This window comes from Gasterosteus aculeatus, chromosome 20 (assembly GCF_964276395.1).
Source record: "Gasterosteus aculeatus chromosome 20, fGasAcu3.hap1.1, whole genome shotgun sequence".
NCBI classification, from domain to species: Eukaryota; Metazoa; Chordata; class Actinopteri; order Perciformes; family Gasterosteidae; genus Gasterosteus; species Gasterosteus aculeatus.
This window is the reverse complement of record NC_135707.1, coordinates 1,175,231-1,201,951: the sequence shown is the minus strand read 5'-3', so window position 1 is coordinate 1,201,951 and position 26,721 is coordinate 1,175,231. Positions and strand designations below refer to the sequence as shown.

Here is a 26,721-nt window from a genome sequence, read left to right as displayed (position 1 = left end):
AACAGGAGGACTCTGTTGAGTACTTAACGCCCAACTCCCTCATACTGGGTCGAGCATCGCTTGGAGGAGACACCAGCGGGCTGGACCTAGACACTCATCCCTGGCGTCGTCTGAGGGCTATTCAAATCGGAGTGGACCGGTTTTGGGCAAAGTGGAGGGAACTAGCTGGCCCAAATCTGTTCATTCGACACAAGTGGCACCGGACGGAGAGGAACGTCAAAGTCGGCGACCTCGTCTGGATTGCTGACCCAAATGCTTTGAGAGGGCAGTTTCGCCTGGGCCGGATTCTGACAGTTTATCCTGACAGTAAAGGGATTGTTAGGGACGCTGACATTGCAACGTGCGCTGGAATTCCTGTATCCCTGGCGGGTGGCCAAAAGAAGAGGAGTTCTTCGCTGCCCATGACGGTTATCAGGAGAGACGTGAGAAGACTGGTGGTCCTTCTCCCAGTGGAGGACAAAACTCATCCACCCAAACCGCCATGACATCGGCATCGTCCCAAACCCCTCTCATTCACCGGCCAAGCCCCTGTCACCCTGTTACCATCTTAGCCCTGTTGGCTGCGTGGTGCAAGCCTAGCGCTGCCACCAGGCCAATTACGTTGCACACACATGAAGAAGAGCACTCACATTCCATACCTCGCATACCCGGGCAGTACACTGCATACGTGCCAAAGGGATGTAATTGACTTGGACAGTGGACTAAACTGTTCCCCCGTCAGTCGTGCCTTCATCGGACGCTTACACATAGACATTGTGCACATTTAAGGGTTCTAAAAAATAAATAAATAAATAAATAAATAAATAAATAAATAAAAAGGTTCTTTTTAAGTGAGTTAGTAAGTTCCCTGGATAACATCAGGAACTTAAGTGGGAGGTGTTGTGTTTTCTGTGGAGTTTTTAATTCATGACGTTTTGTTATTTCGGATTTACATGTGTGATCAAATGTTTACCTGCCAGAGCTATATATGTAAATGCCAGTATTATATGGAGAAACTTTGAGGTAGCAGCGCAATAGTGTAGTGTCCCTTTAAGAGAGGAGTGTGCTGTGAGGTCACGTGACCAGTGTTTACTGAGTGAAAAGGAAGCGCGATTCACTTAGTTGGTAACGACTTCCAACCCGGTGTGCAGCCACTTGGTAAGCTCTCTTGATTTTCAATGTTGTCTTGTCTCCTTTATAATGTACGCTTCATGTTGTCTGATGTCACCTTAAATGTGTTGCTGCTGTGTTTACTTTCTTTGTGTTTCATACTTTAAACATATAAGCCAGACTGCTATGTGACGTGGGTACTTCCTGGTTTGCCGTGGGGCATTTTGGGAATTGTAGTTTCCTGCTAAGAAAAGACTGCATGCATTGTGAATGTGGTGCATAATGATTGAATGTGTACATGCAAATAACGAAACTGATGATGGTGGATTATAGTATATTAATAATGTTTATTTGTATTTTTGAATAATGTTATTAAGATAAAGAACTGGGGAGCTGTGTTGGTTGTGGTGTGCACATGGAAATTTAAGTATTGCATTTCTTATTATTCCAGGTTTTTTACCTGGTTCCCCTTTTAAGAAATAAACAAACAAATGAGGAATCTTGAGTAAAGTCCTATGTGTGCCGGGTTGCCCTTTCCGTGGGGAGAAAACGGAACAGTAGCCTCTGAACTGATGTTACAAACTCATCGGCTTTGCACTACGGAGCCTTTACAAAACACGCATAGAGAATAAAAGAAGAGAGAAGATGAAAATACGTAGACACGTGACTCAGGAAGCCCTCGTACTGCTTCATCAACACCATGAAGACATGAAGCACGGAGGCTCACAGAGACGCAGCCAGTAAACGAGGGACCATTCTGACAGAGACACCGACAGAGGAGATCAAGCTGCATGGTTACACGCTAAAAACATGCAGGGAAGCATGATGACTGAGTGCAGGGGGACGAGGGCGGGCGAGCTGTCGTCATGGTAACGTGCCGTTTGACCGGCTGTACGTTGGTACAATCACACACACACATTTCTATCTGACGCACACAAAGTAGTTCTTAACACGCACTCGCTCTACAAGAGTCCATCATGTTAATAATCCATTAATCAGCCCTACAGCTGCTCAGTGTGTCTGCTCAGAGACCTGGGGGGGCGTATCCCAGCATGCACTGCACGACGGGCGTGAAAACACGAACACGAGGAACCTCAACAGGTGGTGACTTCATCCGCCCGTTCATGTGACACCACCAACACAACAAAAGAAGTCAACATGTGATCAATGTGAGATGGACAGCGGGAGACTTGAGGGACACTTCCTGGTCCTCTGTGGAGCTCTGCTGCTGCAGATGTTCACAGTGGGACGGCCTTCTGCTTTAACGCGTCACAGCACCTGAAGGAGGCGACTCTTCCTGACGACACTGAAGCTTGTTGAAGGATTCACGCCGATTAAAAGAGACAAACAACAACGTGTGGCTGCACATTTATTCACAACAACAACAACAACAACAACAGACCAAAAGATGAACCTGCTGCTACAAAGATAAACTGAGAAACATCAGCTGTGCAAGTTCAACATGGTTCTAAGTATTGATGCAAAGTGCAGAGAACCAGCAGGCAGCGCCCCCTGCTGGTCAAAGGTAGAAACAAGAAGAAATAAATCAGGAAGCTGCTGATGTGTAAATCACAAGCGTTGCTTCTCTAACAGATCACAAGGAAACACACAGGAAGTTATGAACAATCAACAGTTTGGTCCTGACGTCTTAATTCACACTCAAAGTATCTATTGGATCCAATAAAACACCTTGAAGCTGAGATTCTGCTTTGAAGAACACAACACTTCAGAAAATAAAAGCTATTTTTTGTAGAAATGAAAACCTTGAATAAAATCATAGTTGTGAAGTAGAATCCTACATGTTTGTATGTTGATGAGCCACTTGATGTCACATGTAGGAGCATCCAGGAACCTTCTGGAGAATGAAATCTGAGACGTTTAAACAGACAAAGCTTTCTGTGAGCAGATCCTTGTTCTCTTCTCATCACACTTCACTGATGTCCATGTTCTGGTCGGGAGAGAAACGGCACAGTGACCTTCAGCAGGAGGTCCTATCCAGGAGCTGAAGGAACAACATGATGTTCAGATGAAACAATGATAGAAGAAATGATTCATGATGTTAAAGAATGTGTCACTTACGCGTTCATCAGATCAGTTCCATCGATCCACTTCCACGTCCCTCCTTCAACCCTCAGGCCCATCCAGTACCCCTTAGATACAGGGATGTTTGTGACGTTACCATCGATTACGTTCTGTGAAAGAGAAGAAATGACAATTTACAAAGATAAAAGAAACCAAATAAATAAAGTGTTTATTTGAAGGAAGTTATTAAAGTGTCTTGTGTGTCTTTATAGAGAAGAGTTGTGTGAGGTTAAGTAAAGGTCCCAAGGATGTAAGTACTTATTTATATTATTCATATTTATATGTTGTTACCTGTAAACTAGTCCTACAGACTCAACTACAGAAAACCATTTATATTTAATATTTATATCATAAACGTTCCCTCAGGTCTCTCATCACCTTTTCCTCCTCATCATGAACAACAACCAGATCTGCTCCCCTTCCTCTGCAGTTCTCTCGAGCTTCTTCCCAGGTTTTAAGCTCAGAAGGAGTTTCCCTGTCATAAAACACAAAGCAGCTCTTCTGGATCTGGTACCAGCCTTTCTGACAAGCTGAACACTTTCTCACTGAAAGAACAAAGAACCAACAAACAGCCTCATTGTGATATTGTTATTGGTTCTTTGTGGACTGATTAATGTAAAGTGATGATAACTTTACTTTTATCTGCTGGGCAGTAGGAGTCGATGGTCCAGTGAGCTCTGCTGACATTGAACTTCTCCCAGTTGTCCTCCAGGTCTGTGATTTGTTTTGTGAAGTTCTCCTTCAGCTCCTGGTTCTCTGTCTTCAGCTCCTGGATCTCGTTCTTCAGCTCAGTGTTCTTACCTTCTGAGACATTATAGTTTTGCGTCATGTTTTCCAGCTGCAGCTTCAGACTGTTGAGTTTCTTTCTCGAGTCTTCCTTCTCTAAGTTCAGCTGCTCACTGAGGTTTCTCAGCTCTTGTTTGGCCGCCAGCAGGTTTTCTCTTAACTGGTTCATCTCTGTTATGTCACTTATTGTATCAAAAATGAAAATGAAATTTGGACTATTTATTGATGGTAATAATATAACTTGGTTTTGGTCAATTTTACTTGTCCATCTTGTGTGTTTATGAAGGATCATGAGGCTCATTGATCTGTTTTTAATGGAAATCAATGGCACACACACACTTTTGAGATACAACAGAGCTCGTTGGGATTGAATAACGGGACTTGTTAGAAGAATATAGAATATCTCTTCACTCATCTTTTCATTCCTATTATATAACGTCTCCAATATATGTAACTATTCAGTAATCTGAAGCAGAAGAAGTTCTTCATTCTGAAGTTTAATTTGAACTGTGGATGTATAAACATCCAGGTGAGATGAATCTATTCTGTTGCTCTGTGCATCGCTTCAGGTTACCTGTACTCAGCTCCTGGTTCTCTTTCATCAGCTCCTGGTTCTCTGTCTTCAGCTGTTGGTTCTCTTTCATCAGCTGTTGGTTCTCTTTCATCAGCTTGACGTTTTGTTCAGAAATGACGGAAGAAACTGAAATATGATCAGAGGGAAGTGTTGGTCTCGTTGTTTGTTTGGATCCTTTAAATAACCCATGTGACACAGAGGTGTTTCATGATCATGGCAGGTGTCACACTATGGGTGTTCATGCATGCAGCCGTCTTTAGACTCACTGTCTCTGGAGTCACACAGATTGAATCCTGAGCTCTAAAGGTTGAAAACTCCTCATGATTGATTGGTCTTAGATGAAGCTGAGAGGAAGCCGGCGTGGACTCGCTCCACCCAGAAGGTACTCACAGTAGATACGAAGGCCCATGATGAGCAGCAGGAGGATCCAACACACGGCGAGCAGGGGGAGAGACGGAGAGGAGAAGAGGAGCCTCCGGTCTGACACAAACATCACAACAAGGGTGGAGGTCATGGTGCTGCTCCAACACTCAAAGGCCTTAAATACATGACAAGCACATGAAGTGGGTGGTGTTCAGCGTGCACCTGGGGGGGCTTTGTCCTCAGGACGTACTGGTGCGTTCACGTATTCATTGTCCTCAATGACTCCCTCTGAAAGAGAAGACAACAAAGTGTTCATCACGAAGACGCCAAAGAGGAACTCTGGAATCCACTTCCACCGTCGGGATGTTGTCTGAGGTCACAGCGTCACAAGCAAACATGCAGCTGTAAATACTTTATCTTTGGCCTGAGACCTTTGTCACCTGTTCACCTGTTCACCTGTTCAGCCCGAGCTTCACCGGTTCGGAGTAATATGTGTTATGTTATGTAAATTAGTCCAGATGATTTGCACACAGCGCTGCTTACGTACTTTATTCTTCCGCGCAGGTTTTGGGGGTCAGGGTTTTTTTCTAAGTCAATCGTAACTCTCCAGCGTCATTGTACGCTCTTCCCGTTTTGACCTCTGAGCGGCTAAAGGAGGCGTCGCTCTTTGCCGCCTGTCAGTCTGATCCAATAGAATGGGGCAAAAAAGTGGTTGAAACGGGCAGATCGGCAACTACAGCCGGACTCTGATAAGAATCCACATCTTCACTGAGGCCTGAAGGACAGCCTGTCCTCCAGTAGATGATATTCACTCAAAGCAGAACGTTCCCTGATTGCTGCCCACGCACTGATCTGTCACACAGATGTGTGTTTAGTCTGCTACCTCCATGTTTTATGGGGCTCGTGTTAGGTTCAAAAATGAAGAAACGCCGGACGGACAGAGGTCATCGCAGATCGAAAGGTTCAAATCAAATGTATTTAAGAAAGGAGATGGTGTTGTGTTAAAAAGAACATCTCAGCTGAGGAGCCGCTGGTCTCAGCAACCAACAGGCCCCAGGTCAGTCCTTTTGACCCCCCATAGTGCCCGTCTGCCGCCTCCACCAGCGAACTCCAGAACAATGGTTCCTACAGGTATTTATAACGATCCGTGAAGGTGTGGAAGTTAGTGTCCACACCTCTGGGAGTCTTCTGGTGAGTTCAATGGAACTCGGATTTCAAATGTCTCTCAGTCAATACCAGTAGTGCAAGTATTACATGCATGATTCCAGTTGATTACATTACATTAAATACAATCATATATTTATGGTGACATTTATATGTATCTGTCTTTTGTGTAATTATGTGTATTAACTTAAAGTATTTTTTCATTCATATTTGAAATAACTCTCTTCATGATTCATTAGATTCACCTGACGAGGGTCAGTGGATAAGAGGAGGGTGGGCTGAGGCACGGGGGCTGGCTTTTGTATTGGACGGGACATCGGCACAGACTTTTGACCTCACGTTGTCCACTAATCATGTTAATCGTGTTCAAATGAAACGACAAAATGTAAAACTTAAATAAACAACGTAAATGAGAAGTATTGAGTGGTTTCTATGGGAGCGACATCGTGTGCGTGAGGAAGCGGAGTCCTGGGCACCAAAATGAGGAAGTGCAAAGGTCGGCCACCACACACGCACATATGAAAAGGTTATATATATATAGTTGAACAATTATACATTCATAATCTCTTGAGGATTACAAAGATATAAAAAGTTTAGATACATATGCAATGTTTACATATGTATGTAAATGTTTCAAAGGTGTATGTAAAACTTTTTCAGATATATGTATGTATGCTCTTACATGAGAATGTGCAGGCGTTTCACATGTATTCATACGAGTAATCTCACTAGTGAACATTAGACCATCTCACTAGTAAACATTAGAGCATCTCACTAGTGAACATTAGAGCATCTCACTAGTGAACATTAGAGCATCTCACTGGTGAACATTAGAGTATCTCACTAGTGAACATTAGAGTATCTCACTAGTGAACATTAGACCATCTCACTAGTGAACATTAGAGCATCTCACTAGTGAACATTAGACCATCTCACTAGTGAACATTAGACCATCTCACTAGTGAACATTAGAGCCTCTCACTAGTGAACATTAGACCATCTCACTAGTGAACATTAGAGTATCTCACTAGTGAACATTAGAGCATCTCACTAGTGAACATTAGACCATCTCACTAGTGAACATTAGAGTATCTCACTAGTGAACATTAGAGCATCTCACTAGTGAACATTTGACCATCTCACTAGTGAACATTAGAGCATCTCACTAGTGAACATTAGAGTATCTCACTAGTGAACATTTGACCATCTCACTAGTGAACATTAGACCATCTCATTAGTGAACATTAGAGCCTCTCACTAGTGAACATTAGACCATCTCACTAGTGAACATTAGAGCCTCACACTAGTGAACATTAGAGTATCTCACTAGTGAACATTAGACCATCTCACTAGTAAACATTAGACCATCTCACTAGTGAACATTAGAGCATCTCACTGGTGAACATAAGAGCAGCTCACTAGTGTAAATACATGAAGTCTCACCAGCATACTGAAGCATCTCCGTTACACCAGAAAAAGGAAGCAAAGAGTGCAGGTTTTGAACAGTGAAAAGCGCCTTACGTTCTTCCTAATATGCTTTTAAGACCGGACTTCTGTCCTTGTGTCGGTCCAAGTTTATAAATATTACTATTTATGTCCCAGATTGTAGTTTTAGGCCTGTTCTCAGCAAGACTTCTGTGAAACGCTGCGCTTGTATCCACTTCTCCGTAGTGGAGATTAAAACCCTTTTAATGCACAATGATACTGTGGATACAGACAAGACGTTAAAGTTTAATAAACATGAAGTTATGAATCTAAACTCTGTCCTCAAAAGAGCGTAACAAAACCGGTGAACAAACACCAGACTGACAACAGATTAAGTTATGAACACTCAGCCTAGTTATAGAATAGTTAACATTATATCTCATGTATAATAATGTATATAAGGTAATCTCACGTATACCTGCTTCATCCGCTGGCTTTCCGCTCATCGTGAACAGATGTTCAGAGTCCTGATGCAGATGTGGATGAGTGCTGATCCGCTCTGAGGCTCTTCAGTGCACTTCTGCTCTGAGCTGGTGGCCGTGTGGGTATTTAAATCACTTTGCCCCCCGCTGCAACTTCCTGAATTATGATCTGAGCCGATGACAACTTCTGGTCGTCTATCAGTTACATTCTTCGTTGTCTTTTACATTTTGTCTGTTTTAACTTACTTTATGAACTAGTGATGATAATGTATCTCAGGTAGCTGCCTTCTTACCCACACACACACACAATACAATGATAATATTGCCTTTGTCACACCGCGCTGAACTGGTTGGGTTTGTTTTATTTTGTCTGGTCTTTTTTGTCTTGTCATTTCCTGTTTTATTTTGAAATAGTAACTCCTCTCGTTTCAGGTCACTTTCCCTTCGTCACGTGTCACCAGTCTGATTGTCTTCCTGATTCCTGATTGTGTCCTCCTGTTCCCCATCGCCCTCCACGTGCACTAATAGTCTGCGTCTCCATTTGTCCTCTGCAGTGTCCTCGTTTCCGTCCTCGGGTTCATGCGTTCGCTCGCCATAGTTTACAGGCCTGGAGAACCACGTCATCGTGTTCTGTTCCATTGTTTCCTCCAGGAGAGTGATGCTCATTTTGTGTCATAGATGTAGTCTAATGGTTAATGTTTCATAGTGCTTTGTTTCCTCCGTAAGGAGAGAATTTAGTTTTAATCTTTCACGGTGCCTCCAGTTTTAAGGAGTGTTTGTTGTTAAGCGAAGAGTTCTTACCTGATATTCTGATAAAGTTAAAAGCCTTCTGGTTTTCCTCCTTGAGTGGAGCCACTTTGGGTTGATCATTTTATAGCCACACTTCTTCCTAAATGATTTATTGGGAGAAGTGTGATTGTAAAATGACCACTAGCAGTGTTCTTTTATTTTGATGATCCTGTTTCCTACTTCGATTTTATGTGACTTTTATTTTGACATCATACTATCTGCTCACGTGATTAATCGCTCGCGCTCACATTTGTTCAATAGAAGACACGAGAAGATAAATAGCAACTAAATAAGTTAAGCTAATGGCGGCGGACTTCCCTGGATCACCACTTTATAGCAGCCTTCGATATGCGGAGCGAGCTATGTGCTTCATTGTGATTGTATTTCATTGTATTTCATGTAAATTCGTTTCATATAATGACTGTTGCTATGCTGTTATCCATGTATGCTAACGTGCATTTGTCAAAGGATTATTTGTATCTAAATTGCCTTTGTTATTTCCCTTTTTAGTTGTCACGGTGTTGGTGCTATGCACACTTATCTGAATGAAAGTACACCCGTCTGGAAACACTCCCAAGCCTGTTTCTTCCAAATTGAAGGGATGCTACAGTGATCTAGATCCTTTTTATAGCTGCTATTTATTTTCTCTGCCTTGGAGATCCAGTCTCACTAACAAAGACTACAAATCCCATGAAACCCTGCAACTGTGTCCTGTGTTCTGCCGGGTCGTGACAGGCTTCCTCAAATTCGTTTTTATCAGAAAAATTTCAGTTGTCATTATTTACCCATGAAAGTGCGTTTTTTTGGTTTAGTTTAACTTTGGCTTTTTAAGGAAGGTTTAATTGTGTGTTTGGTGGATAAGAAGATTTCCTGAAAAGCACGTTGGTCACTTTTAGATGTTCTTAAATGGCCTTTCTGGTAGACGACATATTGAAACGCTTCTGAGTAAGTTTCCTTGTTAAGAGTATAAAAACATGGTCGGACAAACCAGTCAGCACACACACTAAAAAAGGTTGGGTTAAAAAAAAACCCAATTTGGCTTGTTTTGTATTCTAAAATTAACATATCATGAAACATCCACAATATAAAATGAATTGTAAGTTTTAATCACTATCAACAAAATGGGGCTGCAACTAATGATTATTTCCATTATCGATTAATCTGTCAATTATGTAAATGATTAATCAATTAGTTGTTGTGTATAAAATGTCAAATGTTGAAAAACCACAAGATGACATCCTCAAATCTCTTGTTGTGTCCACAAAGAGACACTCAGTTTATTATCATGACAAAACAAGTCTAACAACTAACCGGTTTAACATGTTTACTAACCAGCGGCCCTTGAGCCTCTACTTGCAAGCAAGTAATCGACTTTGGAGGAACTTTACTAACTTGGAACCCGCTCCTGGCATTTTATAAACAGCCTGCAGGAATTCCCACACATGTTCCCATTGCTTCGGGTATTTGATGTCCATCACAAAGAACGCCTCTAAGCAGACATCGATGGCCTGAAGCGGCGTGTCGTGTACCAGAGCCTGTCCAGCAATGATGACGAAGGCCTGGATGCTTGATGCTTGTCGTTTCCCAGAGTCAGGACATACGGGTGAGTCTGGATGCCTTGGCCTCATGAAGGTACTCGACCATGTTCCTTCCAGGCTAAAAAAGAAGATAAAATAAGATGGAGGTGTATTAGTATAAGGATTCAATTTAAAAAAACATTTTGATGAATACAAGCAGGGTAAAACGTTCTTACCGTGGCAGCTCCTGATCCAAAAAGGGAGTGTTCTTGTGTCACTGTGGGGTCAGGCGTTGGTGGCTGTGTGGGGTTACCTACGCGCTTTTGCAGGAGTTTTGCAGACTTCTGTGGTTCAAAACAACCCGGCTGCTGGGTCAACCGATGGATGTTGGGTCGATGAATTTTGACTCAGCGCATGAGTTGCACAAAAATAACCCAACCCCCCTATAAATGACCCATAATGGGTAGAACATGTCATAACTCAGCGTTTGGGTAGATGAAATAACCCAGCAGTTTTTAGTGTGTACTGTGTGTTTTGATCGTTCTTTCTGGTTTATTGTTTAAAATCAAATGAATCTGGGACGGAGAAGAGTGGCTTATCTTTGTGGGTTTGTTCACTAACTGGGTCACATTAAAACTCATCACTTGGACGTTTTAGGGATCTTGTTCCAGACTTATCCTCCCAGTTTACATTAAAATCACCCATTAATATAACCTCTTTGTCAAAGTCACATCCCTTTCACATGGAATTAAGAGGATGATAAGATTCACATCTGGACGATGACGGTCTGTAGAGACAGATTAGAGTCAAAGACATTTGAGATGATGCCAATACGCTCCAAGTTGACATCAGTAGACACTTAATGTGGCGGCAGTGAAGGTGTTCTTTAACGGAGATGGACAGCGGGAGACTTGTTGAGGGACACTTCCTGGTCCTCTGTGGAGCTCTGCTGCTGCAGATGTTCACAGTGGGACGGCCTTCTGCTTTAACGCGTCACAGCACCTGAAGGAGGCGACTCTTCCTGACGCCACTGAAGCTTGTTGAGGGATTCACGCCGATAAAAAGAGACAAACAACAACGTGTGGCTGCACATTTATTCACAACAACAACAACGAGAGACCAAAAGATGAACCTGCTGCTACAAAGATAAACTGAGAAACATCAGCTGTGCAAGTTCAACATGGTTCTAAGTATTGATGCAAAGTGCAGAGAACCAGCAGGCAGCGCCCCCTGCTGGTCAAAGGTAGAAACAAGAAGAAATTAATCAGGGAGAAATCAGGAAGCTGCTGATGTGTAAATCAGATCACAAGGAAACACACAGGAAGTTATGAACAATCAACAGTTTGGTCCTGACGTCTGAATTCACACTCAAAGTATCTATTGGATCCAATAAAACACCTTGAAGCTGAGATTCTGCTTTGAAGAACACAACACTTTAGAAAATAAAACCTATTTTCTGTAGAAATTAAAACCTTGAATAAAATCATCAACAGACAAAGCTTTCTGTGAGCAGATCCTTGTTCTCTTCTCATCACACTTCACTGATGTCCATCCTTTGTTCCCGAGAGAAACGGCACAGTGACCTTCAGCAGGAGGTTCCATCCAGGAGCTGAAGGAACAACATGATGTTCAGATGAAACAATGATAGAAGAAATGATTCATGATGTCAAAGAATGTGTCACTTACGCGTCAGTCAGATTAGTTCCATCGATCCACTTCCACGTCCCTCCTTCAACCCTCAGGCCCATCCAGTACCCGTTAGGTACAGGGATGTGTGTGATCTTACCATCGATTACGTTCTGTGAAAGAGAACAAATGACAATTTACAAAGATAAAAGAAACCAGAGAAATAAAGTGTTTGTTTGAAGGAAGTTATTAAAGTGTCTTGTGTGTCTTTATAGAGAAGAGTTGTGTGAGGTTAAGTAAAGGTCCCAAGGATGTAAGTATTTATTTATATTATTCATATTTATATGTTGTTACCTGTAAACTGGTCCTACAGACTCAACTACAGAAAACCATTTATATTTAATATTTATATCATAAACGTTCCCTCAGGTCTCTCATCACCTTTTCCTCCTCATCATGAACAACAACCAGATCTCCTCCCCTTCCTCTGCAGTTCTCTCGAGCTTCTTCCCAGGTTTTAGGATCAGGAGGAGCTTCACCGTTATGAAACACAAAGCAGCTCTTCTGGATCTTGGTCCAGCCTCTCTGACAAGCTGAACACTTTCTCACTGAAAGAACAAAGAACCAACAAACAGCCTCATTGTGATATTGTTATTGGTTCTTTGTGGACTGATTAATGTAAAGTGATGATACCTTTATGTGTATCTGCTGGGCAGTAGGAGTCGATGGTCCACTGAGCTCTGTTGACATTGAACTTCTCGCAGTTGTCCTCCAGGTCTTTGATTTGTTTTGTGAAGTTCTCCTTCAGCTCCTGGTTCTCTTTCATCAGCTCCTGGTTCTCTTTTATCAGCTTGACGTTTTGTTCAGAAATGACGGAAGAAACTGAAATATGATCAGAGGGAAGTGTTGGTCTCGTTGTTTGTTTGGATCCTTTAAATAACCCATGTGACACAGAGGTGTTTCATGATCATGGCAGGTGTCACACTATGGGTGTTCATGCATGCAGCCGTCTTTAGACTCACTGTCTCTGGAGTCACACAGATTGAATCCTGAGCTCTAAAGGTTGAAAACTCCTCATGATTGATTGGTCTTAGATGAAGCTGAGAGGAAGCCGGCGTGGACTCGCTCCACCCAGAAGGTACTCACAGTAGATACGAAGGCCCATGATGAGCAGCAGGAGGATCCAACACACGGCGAGCAGGGGGAGAGACGGAGAGGAGAAGAGGAGCCTCTGGTCTGACACAAACATCACAACAAGGGTGGAGGTCATGGTGCTGCTCCAACACTCAAAGGCCTTAAATACATGACAAGCACATGAAGTGGGTGGTGTTCAGCGTGCACCTGGGGGGGCTTTGTCCTCAGGACGTACTGGTGCGTTCACGTCTTCATTGTCCTCAATGACTCCCTCTGAAAGAGAAGACAACAAAGTGTTCATCACGAAGACGCCAAAGAGGAACTCTGGAATCCACTTCCACCGTCGGGATGTTGTTTGAGGTCACAGCGTCACAAGCAAACATGCAGCTGTAAATACTTTATCTTTGGCCTGAGACCTTTGTCACCTGTTCACCTGTTCACCTGTTCACCTGTTCAGCCCGAGCTTCACCGTTTCGGAGTTGATTTTGGTCAAATATACAAATATTCAAGTCTTGGCTACAGTCTCCACTTATACGTCTGAAAAGGCTCCAAACACAACTTCAACAAGTTAGACAATATGTTGTGTAAATTAGTCCAGAGGATTTGCACACAGCGCTGCTTACGTACTTTATTCTCATCCAAGCTAAAAGCTAAGAACCAAAACGAGGCCCTGAATCGCTCACAGTGTGCTGAATACAGGAAGTCTCCTTCATCCTGACAGACAACAAATGTCCAGAGAGACAAAGTAGTTGAGTTATCACACTTTTTATCATAGAACGGCCTTTTCGGATCCACGTTCTTAAGATGTTGATACATCAGCATCACAGTGAGTTCCCCCCCGTACATCAGAACAACAAGTTAGACTATATGTTATGCAAATTAGTCCAGATGATTTGCACACAGCGCTGCTTACGTACTTTATTCTTATTAAAGCTAAAAGCTAAGAACAAAAACGAGGCCCTGAATCTTTTTTTAGGCAATTTTCTGTGTCTTAAATTCATTTATTTCTTCACCAGTAACATAGAAACTGACTTATTAGGAGCCATTTAGGACTTAAATACTGAGACACTCTCACACATACATACATACATACATACTAGGTAAACAGATGCACCCACATATATAAAACATTATACATAGTCAACTGAAACACGTATATATGAGAAACACATACGCATATATATACACTGCTGTGTCTTATACACATATGAATGAAATGAAACATTTATATGTATCTATCTGATGGCTGTCAGACCCATATTTTAGTTGGTAGGAATTATGTGTATTCACTTAAACTATTTTTTCATTCATATTTGAAATAACTCTTTATGATTCATTAGATTCACCTGACGAGGGTCAGTGGATAAGAGGAGGGGGGCTGAGGCACGGGGGCTGGCTTTTGTCTTGGACGGGACATCGGCACAGACTTTTGACCTCACGTTGTCCACTAATCATGTTAATCGTGTTCAAATGAAACGACCAAATGTAAAACTTAAATAAACAACGTAAATGAGAAGTATTGAGTGGTTTCTATGGGAGCGACATCGTGTGAGTCAGGAAGCGGAGTCCTGGGCACCAAAATGAGGAAGTGCAAAGGCCGGCCACCACACACGCACATATGAAAAGGTTCTATATATATAGTTGAACACTTATACATTCATAATCTCTTGAGGATTACAAAGAAATACAAAGTTTAGATACATATGCAAGTGTTTACATATATTTATGTAATTGTTTCAAATGTGTATTTATAACTTTTTCAGTTATATGTATGTATGCTCTCACATGAGAATGTGCAGGCGTTTCACATGTATTCATACGAGTAATCTCACTAGTGAACATTAGAGCATCTCACTAGTAAACATTAGAGCATCTCACTAGTGAACATAAGAGCATCACACTAGTGAACATTAGAGCAGCTCACTAGTAAACATTAGAGCAGCTCACTAGTGAATATAAGAGCATCTCACTAGTAAACATAAGAGCATCACAACAGTGAAAATAAGAGCATCTCGCTAGTGACCATAAGAGCATCTCACTAGTGAACCTTATGGCGCGTTTCCACCGAGTGGTATGGTACGGTACGGGTCGGGTCGGTACGGGTCCGGTCTGTTAACCATGATTTGGTGAGCGTTTCCACCGCCAACAGTACCCTTACTTGATGAGCGTGGTGTATTCCAGAAAGTAGAAAGTAGTGATAGCGTCACTTGATAGGCGTGGTATATGATGGAAAGTAGATTGACGTCATTCGATGGCGTGAAAACTGAAAGCTAACCGCAAACAAAAATGGGGGACATACAGCCGATCCTGTTCTTGCATCTCGATATGTGGCTGTTTGTCACAAGGAGACGACACTCTTTGTTTGAGCAAAGGCTACATGCTGCAAGTGTGTTAACTGTGTTGTCTTTAGAGCATCTCACTAGTGAAAATAAGAGCATCTCGCTAGTGAACATAAGAGCATCTCGCTAGTGAACATAAGAGCATCTCACTAGTGAACATTAGAGCATCTCGCTAGTGAACATAAGAGCATCTCGCTAGTGAACATAAGAGCATCTCACTAGTGAACATTAGAGCATCTCGCTAGTGAACATAAGAGCATCTCACTAGTGAACATTAGAGCATCTCGCTAGTGAACATTAGAGCATCTCCCTAGTGAACATTAGAGCATCTCGCTAGTGAACATAAGAGCAGCTCCCAAATGAACATTAGAGCATCTTACTAGTGAACATAGGAGCATCACAGTAGTGAATATAAGAGCATCATACTAGTGAACATAAGAGCATCTCGCTAGTGAACATAAGAGCATTACAGTAGTGAATATAAGAGCATCATACTAGTGAACATAGGAGCATCACAGTAGTGAATATAAGAGCATCATACTAGTGAACATAAGAGCATCTCGCTAGTGAACATAAGAGCATCACAGTAGTGAATATAAGAGCATCATACTAGTGAACATAAGAGCATCTCGCTAGTGAACATAAGAGCATCACAGTAGTGAATATAAGAGCATCACGCTAGTGAACATTAGAGCATCTCACTAGTGAACATAAGAGCATCTCGCTAGTGAACATAAGAGCATCACAGTAGTGAATATAAGAGCATCATACTAGTGATTATAAGAGTATTTCACTAGTGAACATTAGAGCAGCTCACTAATGAACATTAGAGCATCTTACTAGTGAACATAGGAGCATCACACTAGTGAACATTAGAGTATCTCACTAGTGAACATTAGACCATCTCACTAGTGAACATTAGAGCATCTCACTATTGAACATTAGAGCATCTCGCTAGTGAACATAAGACAATCTCACTAGTGGACATTAGAGCATCTCGCTAGTGAACATAAGAGCATCTCACTAGTGAACATTAGAGCATCTCACTAGTGAACATAGGAGCATCACACTAGTGAATATAAGAGCAGCTTACTAGTGAACATAAGAGCATCACGCTAGTGAACATTAGAGCATCTCACTAGTAAACATAAGAGCATCTCGCTAGTGAACATAAGAGCATCAAAGTAGTGAATATAAGAGCATCATACTAGTGAATATAAGAGTATCTCACTAATGAACATTAGAGCATCTTACTAGTGAACATAGGAGCATCACACTAGTGAAGATAAGAGCAGCTCACTAGTGAACATTAGAACATCTTACTAGTGAACATAAGAGCATCACGCTAGTGAACATTAGAGCATCTCACTAGTGAACATTAGAGCATCTCACTAGTGAACATAAGAGCATCTCACTAGTGAACATAAGAGCATCTCGCTAGTGAACATAAGAGCATCACAGTAGTGAATATAAGAGCATCATACTAGTGAACATAAGAGCATCTCACTAGTGAACATTAGAGCATCTCACTAGTTGTCACACAATAGACCACATCATAGTTTATTTTAATCTTCACTGCATGTTTAATTTAACCTTCGCTGCATGTTATCTAACTCTCCTGTCATTTCAGATCCTCCCACATCATCAGCTCAGTACCCACACCTCGATCTCCTTGCTCTCACCTGAAGCACATCCGGTCATCAGCCACTCACTATTTAAGGCCATCACATTTGTTTGTTCCCTGCCAGATTGTCTTGTGAGCATATCAAGTTTTTCTTCGTTTTTCCGATTACCAATATCCCGTCCTGACCTAGCCGGCCTTCTCTTAACCACGAACCCTTCGTCTGCGCCCTTTTTGGACTTGCTTGCCAGTCGGTTTTCCATCCTGTTTCTAAACACTGCCTGTACGGATTTCCTGCCTGCCCCTCTGGATATGTTTGCCCATTGGACTGCTATTCCGGTTTTGACCCTGCCTGTATAAGTAAAGAACTTTTGATTGGATTCTGTCTCGGAGTTGGGCTTTTGGGTTCCTATACCTGTTGCCCTTACACTAGTGAACATTAGAGCATCTCACTAGTGAACATTACATTACAGGTCATTTAGCTGACGCTTTTATCCAAAGCGACTTACATTACATTTTAAACCCATGGCTTTTTCACATTTTGCCCGGGGAGCAATTAGGGGTTGGGTGTCTTGGCTCAGGGACACTTCGACTTTAAACATGTGGCAGCCGGGACTTCAACCACCAACCTTGCGGTTCCCAGCGCACCCGCTCTGCCCCCTGCGCCCCGACGAACATAAGAGCAGCTCACTAGTGTAAATACATGAAGTCTCACCAGCATACGGAAGCATCTCCGTTACACCAGACGAAGGAAGCACCTTACGTTCTTCCTAATATGCTTTTAAGACCGGACTTCTGTCCTTGTGTCGGTCCAAGTTTATAAATATTACTATTTATGTCCCAGATTGTAGTTTTAGGCCTGTTCTCAGCAGGACTTCTTTGAAACGCTGCGCTTGTATCCACTTCTCCGTAGTGGAGATTAAAACCCTTTTAATGCACAATGATACTGTGGATACAGACAAGACGTTAAAGTTTAATAAACATGAAGTTATGAATCTAAACTCTGTCCTCAAAAGAGCGTAACAAAACCGGTGAACAAACACCAGACTGACAACAGATTAAGTTATGAACACTCAGCCTAGTTATAGAATAGTTAACATTATATCTCATGTATAATAATGTATATAAGGTAATCTCATGTATACCTGCTTCATCCGCTGGCTTTCTGCTCATCGTGAACAGATGTTCAGAGTCCTGATGCAGATGTGGATGAGTGCTGATCCGCGCTGAGGCTCTTCAGTGCACTTCTGCTCTGAGCTGGTGGTTTTGTGGCCCCCCGCCTGGGTGCTGCTGATAAGAAGGAAAAAAAATAAGTAACATTTGCGCCTTTAAGAAAATGTAGAAGTCAGTGTGTTCATTCACGCTCAGTCTGGTTTTTACTTCTGCTTCACAAAGCGTTCTTCTCTTTTTGAGGTTTTGACCCAAACTTTGGGGCACATTCTCGCGCTGCTGTCAACTCCTCCATTTTTAAAATAGGTTTATTTGGGAGGGAAATTACACATTAAAAGATTCCTCTGAATGTGTCAGAGTTGTAACAGTGATTTTTTATCTGTAGCCTCTGAACTGATGTTACAAACTCATCGGCTTTGCACTACGGAGCCTTTACAAAACACGCAGAGAGAATAAAAGAAGAGAGAAGATGAAAATACGTAGACACGTGACTCAGGAAGCCCTCGTACTGCTTCATCAACACCATGAAGACATGAAGCACGGAGGCTCACAGAGACGCAGCCAGTAAACGAGGGACCATTCTGACAGAGACACGGACAGAGAGGTTGCATGGTTACACGCTAAAAACATGCAGGGAAGCATGATGACTGAGTGCAGGGGGACGAGGGCGGGCGAGCTGTCGTCATGGTAACGCGCCGTTTGACCGGCTGTACGTTGGTACAATCACACACACACATTTCTATCTGACGCACACAAAGTAGTTCTTAACACACACTCGCTCTACAAGAGTCCATCATGTTAATAATCCATTAATCAGCCCTACAGCTGCTCAGTGTGTCTGCTCAGAGACCTGGGGGGGCGTATCCCAGCATGCACTGCACGACGGGCGTGAAAACACGAACACGAGGAACCTCAACAGGCGGTGACTTCATCCGCCCGTTCATGTGACACCACCAACACAACAAAAGAAGTCAACATGTGATCAATGTGAGATGGACAGCGGGAGACTTGTTGAGGGACACTTCCTGGTCCTCTGTGGAGCTCTGCTGCTGCAGATGTTCACAGTGGGACGGCCTTCTGCTTTAACGCGTCACAGCACCTGAAGGAGGCGACTCTTCCTGACGACACTGAAGCTTGTTGAAGGATTCACGCCGATAAAAAGAGACAAACAACAACGTGTGGCTGCACATTTATTCACAACAACAACAACAGACCAAAAGATGAACCTGCTGCTACAAAGATAAACTGAGAAACATCAGCTGTGCAAGTTCAACATGGTTCTAAGTATTGATACAAAGTGCAGAGAACCAGCAGGCAGCGCCCCCTGCTGGTCAAAGGTAGAAACAAGAAGAAATAAATCAGGGAGAAAACAGGAAGCTGCTGATGTGTAAATCAGATCACAAGGAAACACACAGGAAGTTATAAACAATCAACAGTTTGGTCCTGACGTCTGAATTCACACTCAAAGTATCTATTGGATCCAATAAAACACCTTGAAGCTGAGATTTGCTTTGAAGAACACAACACTTTAGAAAATAAAAGCTATTTTCTGTAGAAATGAAAACCTTGAATAAAATCATAGTTGTGAAGTAGAATCCTACATGTTTGTATGTTGATGAGCCACTTGATGTCACATGTAGGAGCATCCAGGAACCTTCTGGAGAATGAAAGATGAGACGTTTAAACAGACAAAGCTTTCTGTGAGCAGATCCTTGTTCTCTTCTCATCACACTTCACTGATGTCCATCCTTTGTTCCCGAGAGAAACGGCACAGTGACCTTCAGCAGGAGGTTCTATCCAGGATCTGAAGAAACAACATGATGTTCAGATGAAACAATGATAGAAGAAATGATTCATGATGTTAAAGAATGTGTCACTTACGCGTTCATCAGATCAGTTCCATTGATCCACTTCCATGTCCCTCCTTCAACCCTCAGGCCCATCCAGTACCCGTTAGGTACAGCGAGCGTTGTGACGTTACCATCAATTACGTTCTGTGAAAGAGAAGAAATGACAATTTACAAAGATAAAAGAAACCAAAGAAATAAAGTGTTTATTTGAAGGACGTTATTAAAGTGTCTTGTGTGTCTTTATAGAGAAGAGTTGTGTGAGGTTAAGTAAAGGTCCCAAGGCTGTAAGTACTTATTTATATTATTCATATTTATATGTTGTTACCTGTAAACTAGTCCTACAGACTCAACTACAGAAAACCATTTATATTTAATATTTATATCATAAACGTTCCCTCAGGTCTCTCATCACCTTTTCCTCCTCATCATGAACAACAACCAGATCTCCTCCCCTTCCTCTGCAGTTCTCTCGAGCTTCTTCCCAGGTTTTAGGATCAGGAGGAGCTTCACTGTTATGAAGCACAATGCAGCTCTTCTGGATCTTGGTCCAGCCTTTCTGACAAGCTGAACACGTTCTCACTGAAAGAACAAAGAACCAACAAACAGCCTCATTGTGATATTGTTATTGGTTCTTTGTGGACTGATTAATGTAAAGTGATGATACCTTTACTTGTATCTGCTGGGCAGTAGGAGTCGATGGTCCACTGAGCTCTGCTGACATTGAACTTCTCCCACTTGTCCTCCAGGTCTGTGATTTGTTTTGTGAAGTTCTCCTTCAGCTCCTGGATCTCGTTCTTCACCTCGGTGTTCTTACCTTCTGAGACATGATAGTGTTGCGTCATGTTTTCCAGCTGCAGCTTCAGACTGTTGAGTTTCTTTCTCGAGTCTTCCTTCTCTAAGTTCAGCTGCTCACTGAAGTTTCTCAGCTCTTGTTTGGCCGCCAGCAGGTTTTCTCTTAACTGGTTCATCTCTGTTATTTCATCACTTATTGTATCAAAAATGAAAATGAAATTTGGACTATTTATTGATGGTAATAATATAAATTGGTTTTGGTCAATTTTACTTGTCCATCTTGTGTGTTTATGAAGGATCATGAGGCTCATTGATCTGTTTTTAATGGAAATCAATGGCACACACACACTTTTGAGATACAACAGAGCTCGTTGGGATTGAATCACAGGACTTGTTAGAAGAATATAGAATATCTCTTCACTCATCCTTTCATTCCTATTATATAACGTCTCCAATATATGTAACTATTCAGTAATCTGAAGCAGAAGAAGTTCTTCATTCTGAAGTTTAATTTGAACTGTGGTTGTATAAACATCCAGGTGAGATGAATCTATTCTGTTGTTCTGTGCATCGCTTCAGGTTACCTGTACTCAGCTCCTGGATCTCTTTCATCAGCTGTTGGTTCTCTTTTATCAGCTTGACGTTTTGTTCAGAAATGACGGAAGAAACTGAAATATGATCAGAGGGAAGTGTTGGTCTCGTTGTTTGTTTGGATCCTTTAAATAACCCATGTGACACAGAGGTGTTTCATGATCATGGCAGGTGTCACACTATGGGTGTTCAAGCCGTCTTTAGACTCACTGTCTCTGGAGTCACACAGATTGAATCCTGAGCTCTAAAGGTTGAAAACTCCTCATGATTGATTGGTCTTAGATGAAGCTGAGAGGAAGCCGGCGTGGACTCGCTCCACCCAGAAGGTACTCACAGTAGATACGAAGGCCCATGATGAGCAGCAGGAGGATCCAACACACGGCGAGCAGGGGGAGAGACGGAGAGGAGAAGAGGAGCCTCCGGTCTGACACAAACATCACAACAAGGGTGGAGGTCATGGTGCTGCTCCAACACTCAAAGGCCTTAAATACATGACAAGCGCATGAAGTGGGTGGTGTTCAGCGTGCACCTGGGGGGGCTTTGTCCTCAGGACGTACTGGTGCGTTCACGTATTCATTGTCCTTAATGACTCCCTCTGAAAGAGAAGACAACAAAGTGTTCATCACGAAGACGCCAAAGAGGAACTCTGGAATCCACTTCCACCGTCGGGATGTTGTCTGAGGTCACAGCGTCACAAGCAAACATGCAGCTGTAAATACTTTATCTTTGGCCTGAGACCTTTGTCACCTGTTCACCTGTTCACCTGTTCAGCCCGAGCTTCACCGGTTCGGAGTAATATGTGTTATGTTATGCAAATTAGTCCAGATGATTTGCACACAGCGCTGCTTACGTACTTTATTCTTCCGCGCAGGTTTTGGGGGTCAGGGTTATTTTCTAAGTCAATCGTAACTCTCCAGCGTCATTGTACGCTCTTCCCGTTTTGACCTCTGAGCGGCTAAAAGAGGCGTCGCTCTTTACCGCCTGTCAGTCTGGTCCAATAGAATGGGCCAAAAAAGTGGTTGAAACGGGCAGATCGGCAACTACAGCCGGACTCTGATAAGAATCCACATCTTCACTGAGGCCTGAAGGACAGCCTGTCCTCCAGTAGATGATATTCACTCAAAGCAGAACGTTCCCTGATTGCTGCCCACGCACTGATCTGTCACACAGATGTGTGTTTTATGGGGCTCGTGTTAGGTTCAAAAATGAAGAAACGCCGGACAGACAGAGGTCATCGCAGATCGAAAGGTTCAAATCAAATGTATTTAAGAAAGGAGATGGTGTTGTGTTAAAAAGAACATCTCAGCTGAGGAGCCTGAGGAGGAGTCTTCTGGTGAGTTCAATGGAACTCGGATTTCAAATGTCTCTCAGTCAATACCAGTAGTGCAAGTATTACATGCATGATTCCAGTTGATTACATTACATTAAATACAATCATATATTTATGGTGACATTTATATGTATCTGTCTTTTGTGTAATTATGTGTATTAACTTAAAGTATTTTTTCATTCATATTTAAAATAACTCTCTTCATGATTCATTAGATTCACCTGACGAGGGTCAGTGGATAAGAGGAGGGGGGCTGAGGCACGGGGGCTGGCTTTTGTATTGGACGGGACATCGGCACAGACCTTTGACCTCACGTTGTCCACTAATCATGTTAATTGTGTTCAAATGAAACGACCAAATGTAAAACTTAAATAAACAACGTAAATGAGAAGTATTGAGTGGTTTCTATGCGAGCGACATCGTGTGAGTCAGGAAGCGGAGTCCTGGGCACCAAAATGAGGAAGTGCAAAGATCGGCCACCACACACGCACATATGAAAAGGTTCTATATATATAGTTGAACACTTATACATTCATAATCTCTTGAGGATTACAAAGATATAAAAAGTTTAGATACATATGCAATGTTTACATATGTATGTAAATGTTTCAAAGGTGTATGTATAACTTTTTCAGATATATGTATGTATGCTCTCACATGAGAATGTGCAGGCGTTTCACATGTATTCATCCGAGTAATCTCACTAGTGAACATTAGAGCATCTCACTAGTAAACATTAGAGCATCTCACTAGTGAACATAAGAGCATCACACTAGTGAACATAAGAGCATCTCACTAGTGAACATTAGAGCATCTCACTAGTGAACATTAGACCATCTCACTAGTGAACATTAGAGCATCTCACTAGTGAACATTAGAGCATCTCACTAGTGAACATTAGAGCATCTCACTAGTGAACATTAGAGCATCTCACTAGTGAACATTAGACCATCTCAATAGCGAACATTAGACCATCTCACTAGTGAACATTAGAGCATCTCACTAGTGAACATTAGAGCATCTCACTAGTGAACATTAGACCATCTCATTAGTGAACATAAGAGCATCTCACTAGTGAACATTAGAGCATCTCACTAGTAAACATAAGAGCATCTCACTAGTGAACACTAGACCATCTCACTAGTGAACATTAGACCATCTCACTAGTGAACATTAGACCATCTCACTAGCGAACATTAGACCATCTCACTAGCGAACATTAGACCATCTCACTAGTGAACATTAGACCATCTCACTAGTGAACATTAGAGAATATCACTAGTGAACATTAGAGTATCTCACTAGTGAACATTAGACCATCTCACTAGTGAACATTAGACTATCTCACTAGTGAACATATGAGCAGCTCACTGGTGAACATTAGAGCATCTCACTAGGGAACATTAGAGCATCTCACTAGTGAACATTAGACCATCTCACTAGTGAACATTAGAGCATCTCACTAGTGAACATTAGAGCATCTCACTAGTGAACATTAGAGCATCTCACTAGTGAACATTAGAGCATCTCACTAGTGAACATTAGACCATCTCACTAGTGAACATTAGAGCATCTCACTAGTGAACATTAGAGCATCTCACTAGTGAACATTAGACCATCTCATTAGTGAACATAAGAGCATCTCACTAGTGAACATTAGAGCATCTCACTAGTAAACATAAGAGCATCTCACTAGTGAACATAAGAGCATCTCACTAGTGAACATTAGAGCATCTCACTAGTGAACATTAGACCATCTCACTAGTGAACATTAGACCATCTCACTAGTGAACATTAGAGCATCTCACTAGTGAACATTAGAGCATCTCACTAGTGAACATTAGACCATCTCACTAGCGAACATTAGACCATCTCACTAGCGAACATTAGACCATCTCACTAGTGAACATTAGACCATCTCACTAGTGAACATTAGAGAATATCACTAGTGAACATTAGAGTATCTCACTAGTGAACATTAGACCATCTCACTAGTGAACATTAGACCATCTCACTAGTGAACATAAGAGCAGCTCACTGGTGAACATTAGAGCATCTCACTGGTGTAAATACATGAAGTCTCACCAGCATACGGAAGCATCTCCGTTACACCAGAAGAAGGAAGCAAAGAGTGCAGGTTTTGAACAGTGAAAAGCGCCTTACGTTCTTCCTAATATGCTTTTAAGACCGGACTTCTGTCCTCGTGTCGGTCCAAGTTTATAAATATTACTTTTTATGTCCCAGATTGTAGTTTTAGGCCTGTTCTCAGCAGGACTTCTGTGAAACGCTGCGCTTGTATCCACTTCTCCGTAGTGGAGATTAAAACCCTTTTAATGCACAATGATACTGTGGATACAGACAATACGTTAAAGTTTAATAAACATGAAGTTATGAATCTAAACTCTGTCCTCAAAAGAGCGTAACAAAACCGGTGAACAAACACCAGACTGACAACAGATTAAGTTATGAACACTCAGCCTAGTTATAGAATAGTTAACATTATATCTCATGTATAATAATGTATATAAGGTAATCTCACGTATACCTGCTTCATCCGCTGGCTTTCCGCTCATCGTGAACAGATGTTCAGAGTCCTGATGCAGATGTGGATGAGTGCTGATCCGCTCTGAGGCTCTTCAGTGCACTTCTGCTCTGAGCTGGTGGCCGTGTGGGTATTTAAATCACTTTGCCCCCCGCTGCAACTTCCTGAATTATGATCTGAGCTGATGACAACTTCTGGTCGTCTATCAGTTACATTCTTCGTTGTCTTTTACATTTTGTCTGTTTTAACTTACTTTATGAACTAGTGATGATAATGTATCTCAGGTAGCTGCCTTCTTACCCACACACACACACACAATACAATGATAATATTGCCTTTGTCACACTGCGCTGAACTGGTTGGGTTTGTTTTATTTTGTCTGGTCTTTTTTGTCTTGTCATTTCCTGTTATATTTTGAAATAGTAACTCCTCTCGTTTCAGGTCACTTTCCCTTCGTCATGTGTCACCAGTCTGATTGTCTTCCTGATTCCTGATTGTGTCCTCCTGTTCCCCATCGCCCTCCACGTGCACTAATAGTCTGCGTCTCCATTTGTCCTCTGCAGTGTCCTCGTTTCCGTCCTCGGGTTCATGCATTCGCTCGCCATAGTTTACAGACCTGGAGAACCACGTCATCGTGTTCTGTTCCATTGTTTCCTCCAGGAGAGTGATGCTCATTTTGTGTCATAGATGTAGTTTAATGCTTAATGTTTCATAGTGCTTTGTTTCCTCCGTAAGGAGAGAATTTAGTTTTAATCTTTCACGGTGCCTACAGTTTTAAGGAGTGTTTGTTGATAAGCGACGTTGCCTCGTCCAAAGAGTTCTTACCTGATATTCTGATAAAGTTAAAAGCCTTCTGGTTTTCCTCCTTGAGTGGAGCCACTTTCGGTTGATCATTTTTATAGCCACACTTCTTCCTAAATGATTTATTGGGAGAAGTGTGATCTAGATCCTTTTTATAGCTGCTATTTATTTTCTCTGCCTTGGAGATCCAGTCTCACTAACAAAGACTACAAATCCCATGAAACCCTGCAACTGTGTCCTGTGTTCTGCCGGGTCGTGACAGGCTTCCTCAAATTTGTTTTTATCAGAAAAATTCCAGTTGTCATTATTTACCCATGAAAGTGCGTTTTTTTGATTTAGTTTAACTTTGGCTTTTTAAGGAAAATTTAATTGTGTGTTTTGTGGATAAGAAGATTTCCTCAAAAGCACGTTGGTCACTTTTAGATGTTCTTAAATGGCCTTTCTGGTAGACGACATATTGAAACGCTTCTGAGTAAGTTTCCTTGTTAAGAGTATTAAAACATGGTCGGACAAACCAGTCAGCACACACACTAAAAAAGGTTGGGTTAAAAAAAAACCAATTTGGCTTGTTTTGTATTCTAAAATTAACATATCATACAACATCCACAATATAAAATGAATTGTAAGTTTTAATCACTATCAACAAAATGGGGC

At 42.0% G+C, this 26,721-nt stretch overlaps 3 protein-coding genes and 1 long non-coding RNA gene across 5 annotated transcripts; 1 reads left to right on the top strand and 3 right to left on the bottom strand.

Annotated features, from left to right (window-relative positions):
* Positions 1-1,052: 1,052 nt before the first annotated feature.
* Positions 1,053-2,643, top strand: LOC144389488 (uncharacterized). Its single transcript, XR_013453592.1, has 2 exons — positions 1,053-1,137; positions 1,541-2,643. It is a non-coding gene; the product is annotated as an uncharacterized LOC144389488 (long non-coding RNA).
* On the bottom strand, positions 2,446-9,425 carry LOC120813677 (C-type lectin domain family 10 member A-like). The gene is made up of 8 exons (XM_078094338.1): positions 7,962-9,425; positions 5,117-5,182; positions 4,922-5,011; positions 4,532-4,657; positions 3,808-3,975; positions 3,550-3,716; positions 3,169-3,281; positions 2,446-3,091 (listed from the first exon to the last, which is right to left on the bottom strand). Exons 1-8 carry the CDS (start codon positions 7,987-7,989, stop codon positions 2,968-2,970), a joined length of 882 nt encoding a protein of 293 aa, XP_077950464.1. The 5' UTR covers positions 7,990-9,425; the 3' UTR covers positions 2,446-2,967.
* A 1,926-nt stretch (positions 9,426-11,351) lies between these two features.
* Positions 11,352-18,293, bottom strand: LOC120813678 (asialoglycoprotein receptor 1). The gene is made up of 7 exons (XM_078094345.1): positions 18,137-18,293; positions 13,239-13,304; positions 13,044-13,133; positions 12,591-12,779; positions 12,339-12,505; positions 11,958-12,070; positions 11,352-11,880 (listed from the first exon to the last, which is right to left on the bottom strand). Exons 1-7 carry the CDS (start codon positions 18,162-18,164, stop codon positions 11,721-11,723), a joined length of 813 nt encoding a protein of 270 aa, XP_077950471.1. The 5' UTR covers positions 18,165-18,293; the 3' UTR covers positions 11,352-11,720.
* A 1,045-nt stretch (positions 18,294-19,338) lies between these two features.
* LOC120813513 (C-type lectin domain family 10 member A-like) lies at positions 19,339-25,425 on the bottom strand. 2 transcript variants are annotated; one of them, XM_078094333.1, is made up of 8 exons: positions 25,270-25,425; positions 21,924-21,989; positions 21,729-21,818; positions 21,388-21,471; positions 20,676-20,828; positions 20,424-20,590; positions 20,043-20,155; positions 19,339-19,965 (listed from the first exon to the last, which is right to left on the bottom strand). In XM_078094333.1, exons 1-8 carry the CDS (start codon positions 25,295-25,297, stop codon positions 19,842-19,844), a joined length of 825 nt encoding a protein of 274 aa, XP_077950459.1. In that variant the 5' UTR covers positions 25,298-25,425; the 3' UTR covers positions 19,339-19,841. The 2 variants fall into 2 exon arrangements, with proteins under 2 accessions (XP_077950459.1, XP_077950458.1); XM_078094332.1 differs by lacking the exons at positions 21,388-21,471; positions 21,729-21,818; positions 21,924-21,989; positions 25,270-25,425 and having other exon boundaries at positions 20,676-21,230.
* Positions 25,426-26,721: the final 1,296 nt, after the last annotated feature.

Excerpts from the sequence above, each read along its gene's own strand:
- LOC120813677 (XM_078094338.1), bottom strand. The coding sequence starts at position 7,989 with ATGAGCGGAAAGCCAGCGGATGAAGCAG. Across the intron at positions 5,183-7,961 it reads AAAGCCAGCGGATGAAGCAG|AGGGAGTCATTGAGGACAAT; the intron begins GTATACGTGAGA and ends CTTCTCTTTCAG. Across the intron at positions 4,658-4,921 it reads CATGGGCCTTCGTATCTACT|TTTCTTCCGTCATTTCTGAA; the intron begins GTGAGTACCTTC and ends ATCATATTTCAG.
- LOC120813678 (XM_078094345.1), bottom strand. The coding sequence starts at position 18,164 with ATGAGCAGAAAGCCAGCGGATGAAGCAG. Across the intron at positions 13,134-13,238 it reads TGAGGACAAAGCCCCCCCAG|ACCAGAGGCTCCTCTTCTCC; the intron begins GTGCACGCTGAA and ends TGTTTGTGTCAG. Across the intron at positions 11,881-11,957 it reads GGAACTAATCTGACTGACGC|CTCCTGGATGGAACCTCCTG; the intron begins GTAAGTGACACA and ends TTGTTCCTTCAG.
- LOC120813513 (XM_078094332.1), bottom strand. The coding sequence starts at position 21,228 with ATGAGTGAAGAGATATTCTATATTCTTCTAACAAGTCCTGTGATTCAA. Across the intron at positions 20,156-20,423 it reads TTCATGATGAGGAGGAAAAG|AACGTAATTGATGGTAACGT; the intron begins GTGATGAGAGAC and ends TCTCTTTCACAG. Across the intron at positions 19,966-20,042 it reads GGAACTGATCTGATGAACGC|ATCCTGGATAGAACCTCCTG; the intron begins GTAAGTGACACA and ends TTGTTTCTTCAG.